Source organism: Rhineura floridana, chromosome 12 (assembly GCF_030035675.1).
Source record: "Rhineura floridana isolate rRhiFlo1 chromosome 12, rRhiFlo1.hap2, whole genome shotgun sequence".
NCBI lineage: Eukaryota > Metazoa > Chordata > Lepidosauria > Squamata > Rhineuridae > Rhineura > Rhineura floridana.
In genome coordinates, this window is record NC_084491.1 from 15,106,190 (window position 1) to 15,129,525 (window position 23,336).

At 42.9% G+C, this 23,336-nt stretch overlaps 1 protein-coding gene across 2 annotated transcripts in view; it reads left to right on the forward strand.

Annotated features, from left to right (window-relative positions):
- Positions 1 to 19,220, forward strand: part of LOC133368291 (zinc metalloproteinase-disintegrin-like NaMP) — a 111,048-nt gene extending 91,828 nt beyond the window's left edge. For both annotated transcript variants that reach the window (XM_061592334.1, XM_061592335.1), the window contains exons 18-25: positions 2,232 to 2,310; positions 6,706 to 6,808; positions 7,585 to 7,681; positions 12,872 to 12,937; positions 13,935 to 13,991; positions 15,470 to 15,547; positions 17,234 to 17,302; positions 19,137 to 19,220. In XM_061592334.1, coding sequence (XP_061448318.1) covers positions 2,232 to 2,310; positions 6,706 to 6,808; positions 7,585 to 7,681; positions 12,872 to 12,937; positions 13,935 to 13,991; positions 15,470 to 15,547; positions 17,234 to 17,302; positions 19,137 to 19,169 — 582 coding nt within the window. In that variant the 3' untranslated portion in view covers positions 19,170 to 19,220. The remainder of the gene's footprint in view (positions 1 to 2,231; positions 2,311 to 6,705; positions 6,809 to 7,584; positions 7,682 to 12,871; positions 12,938 to 13,934; positions 13,992 to 15,469; positions 15,548 to 17,233; positions 17,303 to 19,136) is intronic.
- Positions 19,221 to 23,336: the final 4,116 nt, after the last annotated feature.

Consider the following 23,336-nt stretch of genomic DNA (forward strand, 5'->3'; position numbering starts at 1 on the left):
AAACTTGCTAAGCACAAACCACAATCTCTTCTGACAAAGTGCTGGGAGAACTCCAAACAAATTACTTCCCCATTATTTTTGAACACTGCAAACAATATATTTTAGCCATAACAAATTAAACAGAGTAAATATTCTTGGCCTGAAGGGATAAAATCGAAATTCCTTCCACACCCTGGACCAGATGCCAGTGAAATACTTACCTTTCCATTGTTGTTGTTGTTGTTGTTATTTATAACCCACTCTTCTACCAATAGAAGAGAGGCTTACAAAAGAAGGGGGCAGAAGCAAACCCTGATAATAAATTAAAGAACAGACATGCAATATTAAAATGTTTTACAGCCATGTAAAACAGCAGTTAAATAAACTGTCTGGGGGGAAAACAGGAAGGAAGGCAGGTGTAACTTTACAAGGAGGGCAACCCGAAGGCTACCACTGAAAATGCCTCAACTCCCACGCCCACTCACTTGAACTTGTGATGATGGTATAGAGAGGAGGGCCTCTGTGGCAGATCTAAGGTGTGGGCAGGTTCATATAGGAACAGATGGTCACTGAGACAAGCAGTCCGAAGAGCAGTTAGGGTTCTTTTAGAAACCAAGACCAGCACTTTAAATTGAGCCTGGAAACTGACAAGTAACCAATGGGGCTGGAACAAAATGAGCACATATACACTGCCAGGCATGACATAAAAGTCTGGACATTGCATTTGAATCAAGGAAAATTTCCAAGACTTTTTTTAAAGGCATCCACACTTAAATAGTATTGCAACAATGTAACTTGGAAGTATCTTAAAGCATGGATAACTGATGCTAAGACGATCTCCTCTAAGAGAGGTTGCAGCTGGTGCCTCAACCAAATTGGTGAAAGGGTGTTCTTGACAACCTAGTATCCATGGAAAGCATTGATTCTGAGAATTCCCCCTCCCCCCAAGGTGCATACATGCTCTGTCATGGAGAGTGCTAATTCATCCAGGTTAGGGTGAATATCCTCCTCCATATTACACAGTTTCTGACAAACAGCACCTTCATTTTGTCTGGATTAAGTTTCAGCTTCTTTACCTGCATCAACTTTTGAACTGACCCCAGACACCAATTAATTGCTTCCATCACCTCCCTAGGATTGGATGATGTAAAAGACGGGTTTCATCAGCATAGTGCTGAGACATCAGCCCATGCTTCTGGATGACTTCACCTAGCAGTTCCATGTAGATATTGAATAGCAAGGGAGACAAGATGGAATTGTGGGGTTATGGGGTAGAAAAGTGGCATCCCAGTAATCATCATCTCTAGCAATGATGGGAGTCACTGAAGAACAATGCCCCATAAATCCATCCCACCCATGCATCCTAGGAGACTATTATATGGTTGATGATATTGCAAGTGGCTGAGAGGTCCACTTGCATTCCGCTGCCCTGACTAAGATAGGTTCGGTTCTAAAACCAGGTCAGGAGCCATCTGGGAATATCCTGATGCTGAGAAGTGTCCACACACTCAAACACCTTGTTTAAATAAGGAAGTTTGGGTACAGAGTCACAGTTACTACTGTCACTGAGGTCTAGGTTTGACTTCTTCAGGAAGGCTCTCATCACAGCTTAAATGTGGAAGAACTTTGCTGGATCAGGCCAAAGGCCCATCTAGTTCATCTTCCTGTTCTCACAGCAGCCAGCCAGATGCCTCTGGGAAGCCTACAAGCAGGTCCTGAGTGCAACCGGGCTCTCCCCACTTGTGATTTCCAGCAACCAGTATTTAAAGACATACTTCTATCATCTATGAGAGCTAATCCTTTCCACAAGGAGATGTTGACCACCTTTGAAGCTCAGATAGACAAGCCCTTTTCTGGCAGTTTTTCCCTTCTTCAAGAAGCACACCTGACTCTCTCTTTGTCTTCTTTGACTAACAGCTTGCCATTTAGGCCAGTTTTAGGACTGGCTGCAACATAACAGTTTATTGGCCATTGTTACTTAGATAGTCCCCTCCCCCCTTAGGCACTTATTTTGGGAGAACTAGGCCTTCGTTATCTATCTAATTTTGTGTGTGTGTGTGTGTGTATATATATATATATATATTTAAAAGTGATTTAAGATTTGCACGGTATGGCCACCTCAAATATCAGGACTGATTGAAAGGCAGGATAGACGTCCTTCCAATAAATAAAAATAAAAATAAAAAAAATGTTGTCTGCTTCTTTGCCATGTGCTTGTTCTGGAGACTAATGCCACATCTGTGCTGTCATAGGTATGTGACCATGAGCTGCAATGCCAGTGTGAAGAAGGATGGGCGCCACCACATTGCGATGACCCCACAGCAAATAGATGTGAGTTAAAGCAGAAGCCAGCTCTCTCATTCCCTCCCCTTTCTTTCCATAACATGCTGTATAGCTTACAATCATTGGATACTGGTGGCTTTGATATCAGTGGGGCAGTTAATCTGCTCCAGGTTTTAGTCTGAACTTTCAAGGAGCAGTTTGGTTTGGACTAAAACACGAAGGGGATTCAGTGTCCCACTGACATTGGAGCCAACAGTCTCCAGTGCTTACAATAGATTCTCTTGTCTTTGGGCTAACATTATGCAACCTTCTCCAAATTCAGCACCCCATTCATGGATGATTAACTGGAGGGAGAATTTTGGCTCTTGGGGGGGGCATTTTTCAATGGATTTGGAGGCAGGCTTCTCATTTGTGATGGGTTGTATCCAACAAAATTCTGCTCAGGGTAGACCTGTTGAAATGAATGTATCTGCGTTATCATGCCCATTAATATCATGTTGTTCCCAGAATGCCCCAAATCCAACATCCTTCTGGGTATTCTGGAGGGGGAAGGATGGCGGCTACCAGCAGCTAGAATGAGCTTTATTGTTGCCTTTATGGGAGGTGGGGGCAGTAATACAGCTTCACCACCACGAATGGCAAGTCCTCCTCACCACAAATGCTTCCAAAAATCCCACCTTAAAATATTGTCACCCATTTCAGAGACACCCTCCTCTCATTTGAGTTGAAAGTTAGCAACTGCGAAATGGGCATGGCTAACTTAGATCCATTAATTTCATTGTATCTGCTCTGAGTAGAAGTTGCTTGGATATGACCATCAGTTCAGCATTAGCCATTGCTTGGTGTATTTTCCTGCACCAGATAGCTGGACTGGTGTGGTAGTGAATCATCACTCAGGCAATAACATCAGAACAAAGGGTACATTCTATAGCACATTAATGGGGTTATGAAGGGAGAACTCAGTGCATTGCTGTCATTTGGGCATCTGTCCTTTGCTTTTCCTAAGTTCTTCCCTCAAGACTGATTTCAGTTGCATTAGGTTGGTTTGCCTTCCCGAAGGCCTGTCTCCAGTACATGCAGCATAGTATACACACACTCTGTTCTGCATCTTTGAATGATCTCAAGTTTCTCCTGAGAAATTAGCAAATTCAGGAGCTTCAAAGTATGACAAGTTTTTTTAAAAAAAAGAACAAGAAAAAAATGGTTGGTATTCAGTGCTAGTCCTACTCAGAGTAGACTCACTGGATATTATTATTATTATTATTAAATTATAATTAAATAATTAAATAATTAAATTTATATCCTGCCCTTCTTCCCAGAAGGAGCCCAGGGCAGCAAACAAGACACTAAAAACATTCTAAAACATCTTAAAAACAGACTTTAATATGTATTAAAACAAAACATCTTTAAAAACATCTTTTAAAAGGTTCAAAAACATATTTAAAAGCAAGACATGACTAGCTTAGTTCATTAATTGCAATGGGTCTACTCTCAGTAGGACTTAGTTGAATACAGCCCATAAACTTAGTACAGGCATACCCCGCTTAACGTCGCTTCACTTAACGTCGCCTCGCTATAACGTACATGCTCCATATGCCTGTATTTCTCCAGAAACACAGCTAGCAAACCACTTGCAGGGTTAGGGTTAGGGTTAGGGAGAGGTGCGACAGCGCAGCAGCAGAGGCTTTAGCACGTGAGGTGGAAATAGACGCGATCGCGCACCGCAAATCAGCTGGGAGGCGCGATTGTGATCAGCTGAGAGGCGCGGCAGCGCAGCAGCAGAGGCTTTAGCGCGGGGCTTTGAGGCTCCGCATGAAGGAGAGGGAAAAAAAGTTTTAAAAGTTAGTGCTTCACTTTAAGGACATTTTCGATTTACGAACTTGGTCTGGTCCCATTGAGTATGTTAATGCAAGGTATTACTGTAGTGCAATTCTAACCGTGTCTACTCAGAAATGTCCTATTAAAGTCAATGGGATGTACTCCCAGTTAAGTAGGGTTTCATTTAGGGGAGAATCCTCAGACATTAGAAAAGCAGATGCAACCATCCTAGAATTCAATAAGATGCCATCCTGTTGAATTCTTACTGGCTTGATGATGACTGGGAAGATGAGCTCCTATTTCTCCCAGAGAAGGCTCCAATTACTTACTTAGCACATTACTTAACTGTGGCATGGTCCTTCTCCGAACTAGAAGTTGAATGAAGAATGGCTTTTTTTGGAAAGAGAATGGAGAAGGCAGCTATGGTTTGTCTATTACCATCACAGTTATTTATTATTATGTTTTTATCCTGTCCTCTCCAAAGATCTTGGGGTGACACATATGTATTGCCCTGGCTGTGGGCTTGCTGAAGTTTTAAGTTCAATCCCAAAGAGTCAATGAGACAGCTTCAAAAGTTTACTTACAGGGAGACTTTATTGAGTAATTTAACAAGCACACAGGCATACCCAATAAATGGAACATGCTGCGAGATCCCTGCATGGACACTTGCAGTCTGAGCACTGAACTGGGCCATGACAGGCATGCCTACCCAGTGGAACAGGCCCAAGGTCTCTCACAGAGAGCGTTAAGGTCTGGACACTGAGCTAACGGCGCAGGCACCTTTTATAGAGAAAATCCTGGCAAGGCACACATGGTGACGGAATGCATCGTTAGCTGCTATCTTACATCAACATCATCATATCTTGACAGGGCACATGATTGATAATGCTACATCAACCTAAGCATCAAAGCCATTCTATGATTAATGAAGTCTATGCTACTATCTTACTATCTTTGAAGTATCCCGGTCCCTTGATCTGGGGTGTCAAGGCACTTGATGGATCATCTTATCTACGTGCGAGAACACTGTGCTGGTGTAAGCAGAACCTGTTGACCTGTCTATGCCACCCTTTCTTAGCACATGCACCCCTGTTCCCTGACACATGCAGCTCATTAAAGCTTATATAGACCCACTTGGCCATCTTGACCTCTCCATGCTCCTCTCTATTGGCATGTGTGCTGATGTTCCTTAGCACGTGCAGCTCACTAGAGCTTATCTACCAGCTTCAAAGCTACTCCTTGAGGGTACATCAAACGGTCCTTTCCCAGCCCATTAGAAGACAACTGCTGGGTGTAGGTTCAGCACTCATTTAACCGTTTCTTGAACTCAATCTCTAACGTGCTGCCCTCATTGCAGGTGCTCAAAGTGAGAAAACAACATTATAAGCTTTCATTTGCAATCTTAACCTCTTAAAGGCAAGTCTACATAATAATAGCCATACATATGCAAAAGCAATGATTACATGAGCCCCATGGAATACACACATATGATTTGCTCTCTCCTCCTCTCTCGCACCCATTTATTGTCATCATCATCACCATCATCATCTGCATCCAAAGCAATTCACATACATTAGCTTGTCATAATCCGTACAACAACTTCTGTAAAGCAGGCTAGTATAAAAGGTAAAGGTGTCCCCGCACTTGTAGTGTGAGTCGTTTCCGACTCTTAGGGTGACGTCTTGCGATGTTTACTAGGCAGACCATATGTATGGGGTGGGATTGCCAGTTCCATCCCCGGCCTTTCTTTACCCCCCAGCGTATGCCGGGTACTCATTTTACTGACCACAGATGGATGGAAGGCTGAGTGGACCTCAACCCCTTTTACTGGAGATTTGACTTCCTCCTTCTGTTGGAATCGAACTCCGGCCATGAGCAGAGCTTCGGCTGTGTTACCACCGCTTACCACTCTGGCAACAGCAGACTACCACATGATTATATCTGCAGCAAGGTCTGGGGCAGGCTCATGTACAACCTCTCATCTTCCTCTTTCACACACAAGGAGAAGAGTGAAAGTTAGTCACCTTGGACTAAACCATGCTCATCTTCTGACATACAAATTCGGGGAATTGTGGTTTATTCTAATTCTCTGTAGTTATTGCAAACCAAGATCAACCCATGCTGTGATATAATTTGGTAAGTAACTAGAGTTATAATGAACCACAGTTCCCTGAGTTTTTAGCACATGGGAAACCGTGGCTTAGTCAACAGTGAATGCAGGAGGAGGAGGAGAGTAGGGAAGGTGTGGGGTCTGCCAAGATTTATCTATGATAACTGTTGTTATTGGTAATGTTAATATTTCCTGTAACCTCTTAGAGGTTTTGTGACAAGTAGTATGTAAATTTTGTTAAATAAAAATATAATTCATGGTTTAGAACTTTAAATGTGAGTGTGATTTACCGAAGGGCACCTTATGGATTCAGTAAGTTGAGATTTGAAATCAGGTCTTCCTAGTTCAAATTTGACACTGTAAACACTACACAACACTGGAATTTTTTGTGTCATAGATGAGGAGTATGGAGTCTTAGGGGAAGTATAATTTCCAAGAATTGTCTCTCTGTGTTTCACATGACTCTTCCAGCATAATCTCAGAATTGTTTATGGCTTTTCTGCTTTTTTTCACAGATATCATAATCATTATTGCAGTGTTGGTAGTCATTGCTGTCACAGCAATAATCATCATCGTCTTGTTCCGTTACCAAATGTTAAAGAAGAAAAAAAGTCAAAGGTGAAGCTTTCAGTGGAATAATTCTCAGCTAAACTTTTACAAAAGTGTTTAATTGCCAGATCAGCTAAGCATCCAACACTAGGAATGGCATGTGTGTCCAAACTGAGCAGTGAGATGGAACACCATGCCTGCCTAGTTTGAACAATAGAGAATTAATAGATGAATGCCAGAAACCTGCCCATTTGAAGCTATAATATCTATCTTGAATTAAAGTGGGGATAAAGAACTTGTGGCCCTCCATATTGTGGATGGAGAGATCAGCCTATTTGTACCCTAAACTGTACACATTTTATATGTATTCTTCCCCTAAAATACATTTTTGTTTGCTTTTCAATGCATTTTCCTATCAAATATGCATTTTCCCTGTTAAATACAACTGTGTATGCCTTTTTATACCAAAATTGCATTGCAAAATTTGAAGTGCAGAATTTTGTATGTGAATTCCAATTGGTTTATTTCAAAATGCCATGGGGTTGAACCATAGCTTCCTAGCTACCCCTTCTGGAATCAGCTCTCCAGATCAGATATGCCTCCTTCCCCTGATCTGCTTCACTAACAAAATCCAGAGCTTCCCCCTAAGAGCCCTGAGCAACTTTGGGAGGAAGGGCGGGATATAAATGTAATTAATTTAAATCAGCATCATCATGATATCTGGACAGTTTCCCTGTGTCTCTTGCATCATACCTAGTTTTGCCCAGAAAATTTTGGCTTTAGATCACAGATGTTCTTAGCATGAAAGCAGAATTCATTACTGATATTCACTGGTTTTATGACAGCACCCACAAGAGTGTGGCTGGAGCCACAAACCATGGCTTCTCAGGTCAAGAACAGAAGAGAAAACAGCATATTGGCCCTGTGCCTGGCCCTCCAGAGGTGAGAAACAACACAAACTAGTTAAACAGCAGTCAACCATATACTAGAATCCTATAACATTAGCAGTCCATTCTTTTTGTGTAAGGTTATAATAAATATTCACTAATAGGCAAAAAACCTTGCGGTTTAAGAATGTCCCTGCTAAAACAAGATCAGCACAGCACATGTCTTGTTTCTACTATTTGGGCTGATTGCAGGTGTTTCCACCACTCACCATATGCTCAGAGGCAGATATTACCAAATTCTTCCATGCTACCCAGGAAGTGGTTTGGACTGTGAAAGACCAACCCAAATTGTGTTTGTGTTTTGACAGATTTGTAGGGCAGTCCAATATCTCAGAGAGGAGGTCAGGTCTCCTGCTCCCCTGGTGCATTCACTATAGCTACCCGATTTCCCTGCTTTTTAAAGTTTGATAGAAATAACTGTAGGCTATAGGTACATTCTTAAACGCAAGGTTTTTTGCCTATAAGTGAATGAATGAATTGTTTTATTATGGTCACAGACCAGATATTAACAAGAAAACAGCAAGAAAGATTAAAACATTTAAAAAACAATGCTACTGAAATTCCTGCAATGCATGAATAATTCTTTAAACAGCGGACTATTAGTGAATTTCTCTGCTTTTTAATCTGGGAGGTAAGAAATGGGATCCTGTGCAAGCTTGCTGAGAATGGATTGATCATTTGCATGCTTATTGAGTTCAGTGGGATTTACTCCCCTGCAATCACACTTAGGAGAGGTGAAACTGACCACAGGGGATGGGGAGGGGAGGAGAGAGATGGGAGCAGGAAGGAGGGGGAGGGAGGAGACGGACAGGTTTGATCATTTGCATGTTTATTGAGTTCATGGTTAGGATAGGTAAAATTGACCAGAGAGGAGGGAGAGATGGCAGGGAAGGAGGAAGAAGGAAGATGGGAGGAGGAAGGGTGAGGGGAAAGCCAGGAATGATCATTTGCATGCTTATTGAGTTCAATGGGATTTATTCCTATGTAATCATGGTTAGGATAGGTAAAACTGACCATGGGGGAGGAGCAGGGGGAGGGGAGAGGAGCAGGGGGAGGGGAGAGGAGAGGGAAGGAGAAAGGGAGGGGAGAGGGGAGCAGAAGGAGGGGAGGGGGAAGGAGGGAATTGGGGAGGGGCAAAGGAAGGGACAGGGGAGGGCAGGTTTGATCATTTGCATGCTTATTGAGTTCAGTGGTATTTACTCCCGTGCAATCATGCTTGAGATAGGTAAAACTGACCATGGGGAGGAGGAGGGGGAGGGGAAGGGGAGAGGATTGGAGGGGATAGGAGGGAGGAGAAAGGAGGGTGGGTTTGATCATTTGTATACTTTTTGAGTTCAATGGGATTTATTTTTGTGATCATGTTTGAAATTGGAAATGGACTGTCTTCAAGTCGATATCGACTTACGGCGACCCTATGAATAGGATTTTTCACGGTAAACGGTATTCAGAAATGGTTTTACCGTTGGCTTCCTCTGAGGCTGAGAGGCAGTGAATGGCCCAAGGTCACCCAATGAGCTTCATGGCTGTGTGGGAATTTGAACCCTGGTCTCCCAGGTTGTAGTCCAACACTGACCTAGAGGAGGGGCAGGGAGGGTAGGAGGAGGGGAGAGGAGGAGATTGGGTCGGTGGCACTGGGCAGAGGGGAAGTCCCTTTCTTTTCCAAAAGGAAAAGATTGTGGACAGTATCGTTGCTTTTCAGGGTTTACCCCACCTTTTTATTCTACAACAGGCACAGGTAGCCTCCCACCCAAATTTAAACCAAAGCTGTCCCTGGCCACGTCCACACTGGTCACTTCAGACAGTCATGGCTTCTCTCAAAGAATATTGGGAAGTGTAGTTAGTGAAGGGTGATGAGAGTTGCTAGGAGAGGCCCTGTTCCACTCACAGAGCTTCAATCAGAGCAGCTCACTGTTAAACCGCTCTGGCCACTGGAGCTTTGTCAGGAGAATAGGAGTCTCCTCTCAGCACCCTTCACAAACTACACTTCCTAGGATTCTATGGGGGAAGCCATGACTGTCTCAAGTGAAATCAAAGTCTGGTTTGGGTGTGGCCCCCTGATTAGCCAAGCCCAGCAGCTGTGAGGCTTTTAGAACACTGACAGTTGGTTCTTACTGAGCATGCCTAACATTATCATTCAGTTCAATGCAAAATTTCTTAAATTAATTAAAAATCAGCCAGACATTTTTTAAACTTTTACACTGCGGCAGATGAAGGTCAGAGTATGGGACAAGATCGGTAACAGGATTACAGATACTCTGTGAACATGGCTGATTTTTACTGAATTTCAACAGATTATGAGAACTCTGAGAGAGAAAAGGTCCAAAAGGCTCTGGTTTCTCTCTCTCTCTCTTTAGACTTTGAACTCTCGATTCTTTCTGACTGTTTTGTTTATCACCATGAAAATTGAGAGGGTTGTTAAGCAAGCATTTCTGAGTCAGGACTATAAGTTTTGTAAGGTTTTGTTTTGAAATGAGTTTATGGAAAGGATCAGAATGGCATGCGGGTATTTTCAATTTAACATTGCAGAATGTGAAAAATCCACGCTGGCTATAGTATGCAGCCACTCTCATGGCTGTATAATCCTTCCCTATAATAGTGAACTCAGGTGGCTGAGGTTCTATCAATCTGGAAGTAAAATATCTACATGCTTTGGGAGACTTCCTAAGTAACCCAGAAGTATGTAAGTTTGTAAATTGCCACCCTGGGCTCCTACTGGGAGGAAGGGTGGGATATAAATTTAATAAATGAACGGATGAATGGTAATGTTTAAAGAAAAGCAACAAGTAGCCTGAGAAGGACATGCCAGCCTCCAGAATGGATGGAATGTTGCAGTGTCAGCTTCCAGGGTATACCAAATGCTGAGGTGTCAGTAAAGGGGCGGGAAGGAAACTGAAGATGAAGGGAAGAAGATAAAATTGGACTAAACAAGCCTCTAATGAGATATAGTAAGGAATCTGCATGTGGGAATTAGGGATGCAGGGATATATGCGGTGAAGTTAATACCCTTTCCCTGCATTATACAGGGGATGATTCAGGGGAAAGGAAAGCATTTTTTCTTTCCTTTCCTACTCTAGAGACCCCATGCCACATTTAGCTATACAATGCTAAGGATGGCAGCCAGATCCAAAACTGAGCCTCTAGCATAATATATATTTTTTGTTTTATTATTATATTTGTTAGTTACTTTAAACAACTTTTTTTAAAAAAGTAACATACTGAATTCTTAAAATGCTCATCCAATAGCAGAATAAGGACAAGTTCTGCCCCACCCCACAAAAATGATGAGTAGCGGAGTAGAGGCCAGCATAACTATCAAAGGCCTGTGCATGCTTCGGAAACACATGTACTAAAATTGGAACAATACAGAAAAAAATGATGCCAGGTGATATAGCACGTTAGGAGAAAACATCAGGAGGGTGAGAAAAAGTGTCTTTGTTTTCTCTTTCCCCTGCCTGAAACTGGTTCCCACCCTGTCAGAAACCTTCAGTAAGGTGACAAGATTCCTGTTCCAATGGGGCTAGAGCCCTGAACGGCTCTTAGGGCTTGGAATAATTTGCAGTATTTTATAGCAAGTCCCACTCTGAGGCCACAACGTACATTCTATGATGACTACAACAGTGGGGAGCATGGTTGGGGAACCTCCAGATGTTGCTGGACTCCAGTCCCAGCCAGTGTGGCCGATGGTCAGAGTTTATGGGAGTTGTCGATCAGCAACATCTGGATGGCCACAGGCTTTTCCACCCCTGGTGGCCTGTTCCAGATGTCTTCAGAGCAGGATTTCCTAGTTTTTTGATACTTGGAACAGAGCAATTTTTTTCTGGATTAAAACTGAAAGCACCACTACTCTCGAACTCAGAGATATATATAGGTATAGATTGTACAATCAATGTATCCAATGCTAGTCCTACTCAAAGTAGATCACTGAAACTAATGGGCATGACTAACTTAGCACCATTAATTTCAATGAGTCTACTCTGGGTATGACTAGCATTGGATGCAACCCTTTGCCCTTGCAAATGTCAGATTAGCCCTAGTTGAGTGTTGGACCCCTCACACAATTAGAATTGTGTGAGGGAGAGAGTGGGGGCGCCCTCCATGTCTTTGAGGAGAAGGTCTCAAGCAGGCAGCCTACAATACATGAATAGGGCTGTAGACACACATCTTTCCACCTGATTTAAAAGCCTGCTCACAAGGGATGGGATTCACTATCTGATTCTGTTCCTTTTTTCAATTGGTCAAATGGGCTGTCAGTTCCTATTCACTATAAATTGTGTTCTGCTAGTTATTGCAATTTCCTGCTCTCCCTTTTTTTAAAAAAAGGTTTACTTATATAACGTATACAGCAGCAGCAGATTACAAAATAATTACATGAATAATTAAGTAAATGTCACCACAGATTTTTTTTAAAAAAAATTATGGTGTCACTAACAGTCATGAATGGACGCAAAGACCAGGAGACTGTTCAATGATGAGATGAACTTGTGGACTATCCCAGCGTTTGATACCAAATCTGATGTTGTGAATATTCTACACCATCCTTATTGCTCACACAAGATCCTCAGAGTCCCTGCTTCAGACTGTCTCCTCCAGTGCATGGAGAACAGTGGGACTGCAGCAGAGGAGATGGGGCATGCAGGTGCAGCCTGTTCTCCTGCATGATAAGAGATTGGACATCCTCCAGGAGGACTATTGCCTTTTTACCCTGCCAGATCCCATTTCCCCAATAAATCAGGGCTTGCAGTGGGACTATGGATTGAGGCCACTAATGTCTACTCAGAGTAGATGTGTTAGTATGAATGGACCTACGTTAGCCCTGTCTTTTAATTTTAATGGGTCTACTCTGAGTAGGATTAACATTGGCCCCATCACAGATTGTATTTCTTGCATTTTTCCTTTGGGTCCTGACATTATCATTTATACGTTTCTCTGGCATGTGTGTGGTGTGTGTGTGTGCTATGCACATCAATTTTATTTCTATTCTGCCCTTCCTCCCAGTAGGGGCCCAAGGCGGCAACTGAGGATAACACTTCTGATATAGTGGGTTTTAGTCCACAAAAGTGCCACAATAAACTTGGTAGCCTTTAAGTTCCCCAGAACTCTAAATTTTTTTAAAAGCAAAAATGGCACAATGTTTTTGAATAAAATTCAGCCATTTTCAAATCTTTTCATTGTTTTCTGCTTTCAGGTCAACACTGCAAGATTTCTCCTTCCTCCACCTCCACCCCAAGCAAACAAACCACCTGTTTGTGTTGTAAGTAAAATTAAATGGAATATTTCATGCTTAAAGCATGGACTATAGCAACACCGGTCACTAGGGATGCTTGTGAAATTAGTTCTCAGTGAATTCCAGTATGAACTGACCAATCTGCAGTGTCTGGATTAATGTGCAGATCAAAATACAGTTATTCTTCAGATTTTGCTCTGAATTTTGCAATACAATCCTCAACTCAAAAATGTACAAGGTTATATACATTAAATGTATATAAATACATATTTTGGGGTAAAATACATTTAGAAATGGATACTTTGACAGATATGTACCAAATATGTACTGAAATACAATTTTTTATGTAGGTTGTTATAAAGAAAATTCACAGATTAAATTGCACAAAAGGGATGCAACAGACTTATGAATGAACACATGCTAAACTATCTCTTATCAGAAATAGACTGATCCATTCATTCCTCCTAATAATACTAAAATCTAACAAACCCAACAAAATGTAATGTAATATGCAATCTATACATCTCATCATTTTGACAGCAAAATATATTTCTACTAATGAAAGTGTTTTATTTTAATTATTTTTTAAAAAAATCTCAGTGCAATCCTTTTTATGCCTACTCAGAAGTAAGCTCCATTGAGTATAGTGGGATTTACTTTTGAATAAACATGTATACAATTGTGGTGCTAGTTGCATTAAAACACACACACACACACACAGAGAGAGAGAGAGAGAGAGAGAGAGAGAGAAAATGAACATAGCACAGAGGCAAAACCTTTATCCCCAACATGATCTTTTTCATCAGCATGCAGATTTTGTTTTTCAACCTGGGGTAATGTTGAAACATATGGCCTTGTGGTTTGAAACAAAAAAATCCAGGAAGAATCAATCACGTGCTACTTCTAATTGTTTGAATTGTTACTTGATGTTGAGGGTTCTAGCAAATTAGGTGGCATGAAACTGTAGGCAACTATTCTACCTTATAGAAACACTAATCAAATGTTACTTCCTATTGTTCCTCAGCAAATTCCAGATGAACAGCCCAACCACATGCCGGCTATATATCAAAATGCCAAAATGGTAAGTTCCTAAATGAACACAGGAAGGATCCTGCTGGAGTGGGCAAAAGCTCAATCAAGCCCAGTATTGTTTTTCCCCAAGACTGGCCACCCAGAATGCATTGGAGTTGCAAGGGGGGGGGATCATATGGCACCATATTTGAAATGCCATAGCTCACTCCATATGGCACATGGAAGTGCAAGTAAGGTGTTGAACCCCAGGTTTTTGAGGTCAGTGTTTTAATGGACTGACAAACAGACTGTACTGAGTCAGCAAACATAGATAAGAGGTTGTACACTTTATTTATTTCATCTTTCCATGCATTATTATGGAATGCTGGTCTAGATAAATAAAAGAATGATTCGGGCATTCAAAGCTCTTTTATTGTCAGTCAGCCCATTGGCCCCTCTTGCCCAGCATTGTCTGACCAGGGCTGGTGAACCACTTTTGCCCTGTGGGCCAAATCAAAAGGTGGGACACTTTTGATCGGTGTGTATGTCTGCTCACCTGTCAATCACCTGACACCATATGACGTCAGGTGGATCTGAGCCTGCTGGATTTGTGCTGAATTTAAACATTGCCCCATTGTCAAGGAACAATCAGGAACACACTCTTGTTCTCCGATTGTTTCTTGGCAACAATGGCTTTACCTATCTCACCCCTGTCATCATGTGATGTCAGGTGAATGACGAGTAGGCATGGCCTGCCAAAAATAGCTGTGCAGACCAAATTGGCTGGAATGGCAGGTCTAATCTGGGCCATGGATCAGAGGTTAACAGGCAACAAATCTCCAAGGTTTTCAGCAGAGGTCTTGACCATCACCTGGTATGGAATCTAGGACTATCTGCATGCGTAACATTGCTGCTCGACTACTGAGCTTTTACCTTTCCCCAACAGCCATACATGCAGGGATCACGAGTTGGTCAAATTTGTATTCTGAACCAGGTAATTGCAAGCTTGCCAGTTAAGAGTAATACATTGTGAATAACCTCAAAGTGTACAAGGACTTGTTTTAGGGTAGATTGCAGACTTGTTTCATGACCAGCACATAATTCACCCTTTGAGTAATCTCTGTTTTTTAATGAAAGTGCACTCATGATGTATCTATACCACCAATGTATATGGGTTTTATACCAATTTGATTGTCATGACTTCCCACAAAGAATCCTGGCAACTGTAGTTTGATGAGAGTGGTGAGAACTCTCTGCTTTGCCCCCCCCTCAAACAGCTACTGTTTCCTGGGAAAAGGGAATGCGTGTTAAACTAGTATAAGTCTATATTGTGCACATATGCCCTGAAAAAGAGGACTGTTAGCTGATCATTGCTGCAGACAGCAGAGCCAGGCTCTGAGTATGAAAAGAACACAGACAGTACTGATCTTGCCCTTTTTCCCGTCCCCTGAAAAATGGTGGCTTCTTCAGATATCCTGTCTGTCTGTCTCGATATACAACTCTGTGTTGATCATGCATTATATAAGCTCCTATTTTCTTTTGTTCCAGCCAATCGTAAAGCCGAATATCCCTCCACCTCCAGTTCCAACAGCCAAGCCAGCTTTAAGTCCTGTCACTGGCAACACAGTAAGCCAACTTCTTAACAGTCATTGCTTCAATAATTTTTTCTCCTTTCTGGCAGAATGCTGGTGTGACTATAATCAGAGAATCGTAGAGTTGGATGGGGCCTATAAGGCCATTGAGTCCAAACCCTGCTCAATGCAGGAATCCAAATTAAACCATACAGTGTGTGAATAACACTCTTCAATGAGTTGTTAGTTTTCATGTGTTTCAGAATGAGGTGTAGTGAGAGGGGAAAGGGCTGCATTTAGGAAAAATGCCATGGGAGGGGGAGTTCAGATGGTGTCACCTCCAAAGTCTGGACTTGATAGTTAATGAGGTTCTCTCTTAACTATGGAAGCAGCCTCAAAATCCTGGTTTCAGATCCTGACACACTTGTGGCTATGCGCCTCCACCTCTGTTTTCTGAATGTGGAGACATAAGACACTAGTCAGACTCTGGGCCCTTTTACGCCAAAATCTCAGAAGATGCAGCTCCAACATGTTTTACCTTGAAGACAGCTTCATGCAGATTTCAAAACTTATTGGCCATCAACCTGGTTGCCACTCTAGCTGTGTCCAATGAAAACACTTTGCTGTAGGCTCAGGCAGACACAATGATTGGCCCAAGACTTTGCTGTGGGTGGTCCTAATCAGCTGTGGGGAAGGGAGATGTGTCCAGCTGTAAGAGAGTCATTTCAAAACGCAACCAGAGAAAATAGTCTGGCTGCTTTAGAAGCAACTATTGTTATCTGCAGCCTTGATTAAGGGGGAGCCTTAGTTGATGCTGGCAGGAGAAATTTCAGCCAGAGGAGAGGAGGAGTATGCAGTCCCATGCACCTCACTTTTTAGGTTAGTTAGGTCTTTTCGGGTGGTGTCCAATGCACTTGTCCTGTTAGCCAGTGGTGGCTAGTGTCCCCTGGGACTGGTGGGGCGGAAGTCAGGGAGCCCAAACAGTAGGTGAGGATAGAGCCAATGCCAAGTGGAGCCAGCTAATTCTAGTTTTGTCCCCATCCTCCTTCCTGATGAGTTCTACAAGAGCTACACTGAAGCTAAGGAGGAGGAGGAGGAGGAAGCTGACAGAAGGGCAACCCCCTGGTCTGGCTGGAAGTAAGGAGGTAGGCGAGTGGGGGCTGGCTGAGGGCTGACTGAAATTGGTAGGACAGGGCCTCCTTTGTCTTAATGGACCAACCTCCATTGCTGTTAGCACAAGGATTTATGCTTATGTAAAGGAACTCCCTCTACCTCTTACCTCTGTGCATGCCTCGCACCTTCCTTGGATCTACTCCAGAGGATTGGGGGGAAACCCAGAACAGATTTGGGGGGGGGGAGAGGAGGAGGATGTTCCGCTGCACAAGCATAAATCCTTGCACTAACAGAACAAGCCTTTGAGACTTTTTTATTTTTGCACAAAATCACTAACAAATGTGGAACATCATTGTCTGCTGCTTTTTAAGACTGCTGTTTGTTTTAACTGCTATTTGTTTTCCTTTTGTTTTTAGGTTGTGTTTTTAATCTTTTATTGTCTCTTGCAAAAGCTGCCTTGTGCACTTTTGTGGAAAACCAGGGTGGTTTGTTGTTGTTGTTGTTGTTATTCCATTTTCAAATAAGCCCCAAGCCTCAGCTGCCTGGATGGCTTATTATGTTGAAGAGAGAGAGAATAATGAATGAATACATGGCATTTGATCAGGAAAATCTGGCACTTGTCTTGCAGGCAGCAGCAATGAGGTCAGTTCCTTCTCCCCACTTCAAGCGTAAGGCCGCTCCTCCACCTCCATCCCAGGTAAGGAGCATGCAGGATGCAGAAACCTCAGTGACAGACATTAGCAGTGAAGATGCGGAACCTCAGAGTGTTATTGCCTTCCTATCATAGACACCTTCCTGTCTTCTACTGTCGGAGGCAGTACCCCTTTGAATACCAGTTGCTGGGAGTCGCAGGTTGGGAAAGTGCTCAGGTTCTGCTTGTGGGCTTCTTCCCGTGGGCATCTGGATAGCCAGAATTGTGAGAGCAGGATGCTGAACTAGATGGGCCACTGGCCTGATCCAGCAGGAGCCTTCCTATCGTCTCATGAGATGGAAAGTCCAAGCCGGCATTTTCTTCCTCTGTATGGCAATGCGCTGGGCCAGATCCCTGAGGCAAAGGACATCATGGCACTCCCATTCATGTGCAGTACACTTGACTGCAACAAGCTAGGAACATAGGAAACTGCCTTATGCTGAGTCAGAGCGTCGGTCCATCTAGATCACTATTGTCTACACTGACTGGCTGTGGCTGTCCAGGGTTTCAGGCAGGTTTCCCTCCCAGCTCTATCTGGGGATGCCAGGAATTGAACCTTTCTGCATGCAAAGCAGATTCTCTACCATTGAACTATATTATTTTTTCAGGTTAGTTTTACAGGCTAGTTTAGGGAGCAGAGGGCAGGCTATATGATACCCAGGGCTGTATCGTTAACACCTTGCCACCATTCTAGAAGCTGCCACCTAGTGGCAGGACCAGTTATGACAATATGATGCCTTTCTGCTGCAAATGAGCTGTTACAAGGGTGAATTTGACACTGCTGGGGCTCTGTCTCTCCTTTCCAGTTGAACAGGGAAAGGTGAGAGACAAACCAGAATCTCAATCCTCTTTAGCTTTTTGTACACACATAGGAATAGCCAGTGGGAAGGATCCTTCAGCATTTTAAATAAGCACAGCTGGGCTTTTTTCAGTATGAGCAAAGTAGCATATAAGCTGGCTTTTTAATAGCCCAAGAGGGATCAAGCCACAAAATCCAATGTAGAGGCATACGGACATAAGAAGCATGTTCTGGATCGGGCCAAAAGCCCATCTAGTCCAGCACTCTGTTCTCACAGTGGCCAACCAGATGCCCTTGGGAAGCCTGCAAGCAGGACCTGAGCACACCACTCTCCATGCCTGTGATTCCCAGCAGCTGGTATCAAAACACATAATGCTTCCAACAGTGGAGGTAGAATACAGTATAGCTGTTTTGGACAATAGCCATTGATAGCCTTATCCAAATTGGTGGCTATCAGTACCTCTTATTCATTTGGTGCTTGGAACATGGGATGGCAGCATCTTAAGACATGGTGATAATCATGCTTTGATGGCTGGCGTTTCCTCCTCTAAGTACAGTACAAGGGAATTCTATGTGTCCAGTCCAGTGTTTGGAAGATCAAATGAGCCAATGAAGAAAGGTCTTATATTGTCATGACAACTGAAAGGGTGAAAGGTGGAAATAATTTAAGGGAGGAAGACATTCAATGGGTGGCAAGAACTGATTGAAGATAGGTATATACTGTATATATGAACATATATCAGTTTATGCAACCAGAGAAATGAGATGGGGGATTTTTATTTTTATTGTTTCAAATACTACTTTTGGTTTTTTTGTTTTGTTTTTTTCAACTTGTATTTTTTAAAGTTAACATCACGGTTTTATTACTGCATTTATTTTACTTTTATGCAACCTGCCTTGAGCACCTCCATTTTGGTATAAATATCTAAAATGAAATAAAATAGCTAACAAATTGTGTGTTGAGCGTTGCATCCTGCAGACTCTTGTAGACTCCTTGTTTTTCTTTTATGTGATCTCAGCATGTCTTTCCTTTTGTCTTAGGCACTGAAACCCCCAAGTAACCCCAAGATATGAAGCCAGTGAAGGACCATACCTAATACTGTTCTCCAGTTTCAAGGAACCCTTTTGTCTTTTTCTTGGCTCCTCCATCTGCAAAGAAAACAGAGTCGTCAATGTTTTTTTAAGGGCTTAATGATTTTGTCCACAAATGGAATTGCAGAGCTTGTGTTCAGGGCGTCAACACCTACAATCCTCATGACTCATTTCATCCATAGTGATAGAATCATGACTTGGGAGATCCTGGGGCAAGAGGAATGGAGAACTGAGCCAAGTAATTTTAACTTCTAGAAGCAAAGAAGGTTTTTTCTGGGACAATGGTCCCCATGCCAGCCTGTTATCGCCCATCACTGCCATACGTGGAGAAGACCTGAGATTTCAGAAGGCTGGTCAGACCTTAATGTGAATGGGAAACGGGAATATTTCTTGACTACTGAACTAATCATTTTTATTTCCATGGAGTAAGAATGTGCCTGAGCCTTGCACAGTGCCTCAGAACAATGCAGGCTATTTGAAACAGTTGGAAAGCCAGTCTGTTTGACCCTTTTCCTCACCTTCAAGCTTCTGCAAACCACCACTTTCTCAGGAAACCTCTTGTGCTTTATGTATTTACTGCTAAAGAACTTCCATAATGTGCAATGGTACTAGCATTATCACCCTATTTTTCCTGCCCCTGCTCATGTGCTGTTAACAACAGCCTGGTCTGTGTAGGTCACTATGTTTCTCCATGAAAAGCTTCTCCTACCAATTTTTGCAAACCAGGATCCTGTTAAAGGCACAGGAGAAGGGCAGTTGGCAAGACTAAATGGTAGAAGGCATTCTTTTAGCCCTTGAATAGACTGTAATGTTGTTTTTAATAGCCTATTTATGGTAGAGTGTAAATTTAAGAAATACTACTATTCAGATGTTTGTATCTTTTTTAAGCACCTGATTTGTACATGGCATTGACATACATTGGGATGATTTGGGGGAAGATTGCAGACACCAGTGTATATTTTCTTTTAGTGTTAACTTTTTGAAAAGGTCAGTAGTGAAACTATTACTGTAGAAATTAGGGCAGGAATACTAGGATCAGATGTACTTAGTGTGATTTCAAAAAATCAAGTTTCTCAACAGAGCCAGTGGTATAGTCTGGCTCGGTCAGAAGAATTATTTCTCACTATGGCTTTAGGTAAGCATTCTTCTGAAAGTGTCTTCATTTGGAGTTCAGACTTACTTAGTCTTCTTGATTCTTAAGTGGAACTGATGCAATCTGGAATTTTTCATTGATCTGTTTTTCTTTTCTTTTTAAACAGAATACTGTGCATGCTCAGTTTGCTCCATTTTCAGTTCATTCATGTCTCCTTCTCCTTCCACATCATCAGTGCTCATGGATAAACCACTGTGCACACACACAAAAGCAAACATAATGTGATTGTATGCACAATTCCATCAAGACTCTAGTGTTATTCTAATATGAAGCACATACATGCATCAGTAAAACACCCTGCACAAAAAAAACTTTGATGAAGTCAAGGATGCAATCACATCAGGATTGTTTTTTTTGTGATGTTTTATTGGTGCAATTGAAACCACAGAAGGGGGAGAGTGCTCTTGCACTCATGTCCTGCTTCTGTGCTTCCCATGGGCATCACAATGGCCACTGTAAGAACAGGATTTTGGATTAGATTGGCCATTGGTCTGATCCAGCAGGCTCATCTTATGTTCAGATGTGCATGTCAGTATTGCAAGAGTGGGGTAGGGAAGATGCAGATGAACTGAACCCTGAAACAAAATGTGCATGTTCTGATTCCCTGCAAGCAGAGAAAGAGCAAATAAACCAAGGAGCCAAACTGGCTGTGCTACTTTTCTGTTTGCAAGGAGTTTTCTGACATGGGGAGTGCTGTAAAATGGCCCCTCCCACCCACCTGCAACCTAAAGTAGGGCAGTCCTTTCTACCATGCACTTCAGAGTTCTACCACCTCATTCTGTTGCATGGGCATATTAAGCCTTAGAGATCAGGTTTCTTGGGCTGATGAGAGAGAAGTACATGATAAGAGAATAGTTAGGCACTCCCACCCCCATTTTCCCCTTGTAACTCTCCCTGCTTGTCTGTCAGAAACAACTAAAGGCTTGCCAAGCCACAGATTCCAGACACATAGTGAGAGATTTATGATGTTGAAACAGATAAAAATCACACCCCTGTCAACTCCTTGCTTTTTACAGCTCAAATGCATGTGGAAGGCATCCCTGTCTCTATTGGTGACCACGCTGCATTATCAATCAGTTGCCCCTTTTTTTATCTGTCAAGGACTCATTCTAAGCAGGCAGAAGAACTCAAAAAGGGTGTGGAACCAGTATGGGGAGTGAGATGCTTGGGATTAGTCCAAAAGGCCAAATAGAGAGGTCTGGAGGACTGCATTTGGCCCCAGGACCTGAGGTTCCCGACCCCTGGTGTAGAATCATCAACAGTTGCTCAGTGAGATGCAGCTTCCACTAGGGATGGGGGAGATATTTGATTCAGTTTGCATTTAAAGTCAAATCTATCAAATGTGCACTTTCTGAAACAACATAAGAACAAAAACACAGCCACCCTTCGAAATTGGCAGTTCTCCGAAATTTGCAATGCAGTTCTCCAGCCAAGCAATGTTTACAAAAATGCATATATCAGGGAAATGTGCATAAAAAAAGAATATATTACTGAAAATAATATTGAAAAGGTGTTATACACTTGGAGGAAATGGATTATTTGGATCCATACCAATCGGGTTTCAGGACTGGACATGGTACTGAAACAGCATTGGTCACTCTGGTGGATGATATGAGGAGGGCATTAGATAGGGGAGAATTCACCTTTCTTGTCCTCCTGGATCTCTCAGCGGCTTTTGATACCGTTGACCACGGTATCCTGATGGATCGCCTGGGAGGTTTGGGAATAGGAGGCACTGTTTTACAGTGGTTCCGTTCCTTTCTCTCTGACAGGCATCAACAGGTAGCATTGGGGGATGAGGTTTCAGACCCTTGGCCCCTCACTTGCGGAGTGCCACAGGGTTCTATCCTCTCCCCCATCCTATTTAACATCTATCTAAAACCACTGGGAGCCATCATCAGGAGATTTGGGCTGCGATGTCACCAATATGCTGATGACACGCAGCTCTATCTCTCGTTTAAATCTTCACCAGAGTTGGCTGTGGAGACCTTGTCCAAGTGCCTGGAATCCGTGAGTGGATGGATGGGAAGGAACAGGCTGAAGCTCAATCCTGACAAAACCGAGGTGCTACTCGTGGGTGACAGGGGAAGGTTGGGTATTGTTGACCTGGAACTCAGTGGGATAAGATTACCCCTGAAGGATCAGGTCCGCAGCCTTGGGGTTGTTCTTGATTCCAAGCTGTCCATGGAGGCTCAGATTTCGGCAGTGAGCCGGGCAGCTTGGTATCAACTACATCTTATCCGGAGGCTACAACCCTACCTCCCTATTCATCAGCTCCCACTGGTAGTACATGCCCTGGTCACCTCTCGATTGGACTACTGCAATGCGCTCTACGTGGGGTTACCTTTGAAAACGGTCCGGAAATTACAGCTGATACAAAATGCGGCGGCTCATCTGCTCACAAATAGCCACCGCCGTGACCACATTATGCCAGTGTTAGTTCATCTACACTGGCTTCCAGTTGTTTTCCGGGCCCAATTCAAGGTGTTGGTATTAACCTTTAAATCCCTATACGGTCTCGGCCCAGTTTACCTGAAGGAACACCTCCAGTACCACCAATTAAGCCGCCTGACCAGATCAGCCACGCAGGGCCTTCTCTCAGTACCACCAACAAAAACAGCTAGGTTGGTGGGAACTAGGGAGAGGGCATTCTCAGTGGCTGCCTCCACTCTCTGGAACTCCTCCCGTTCGATCTTCGACATGCCCCCTCCCTGGATGCATTTCGCCGAGCATTAAAAACTTGGCTTTTTGAACAGGCTTTCGGGACCTCCGGGGTGGGCTAATCTTTATCAATATTACTGAATGCCCGTTGTTTATACACTGTTTTATGATGCTGTATTGTATTTGCTCTGTATTTTAAATTGTAATTTTACTGGAATTTAATTGTGTACGTCGCCTAGAGTGACTTCGGCCAGATAGGCGACACAAAAATTAAATTATTATTATTATTATTATAACAGGAGAAATTGCTTGCAAGAATGTGTGTCTTAGTCAAA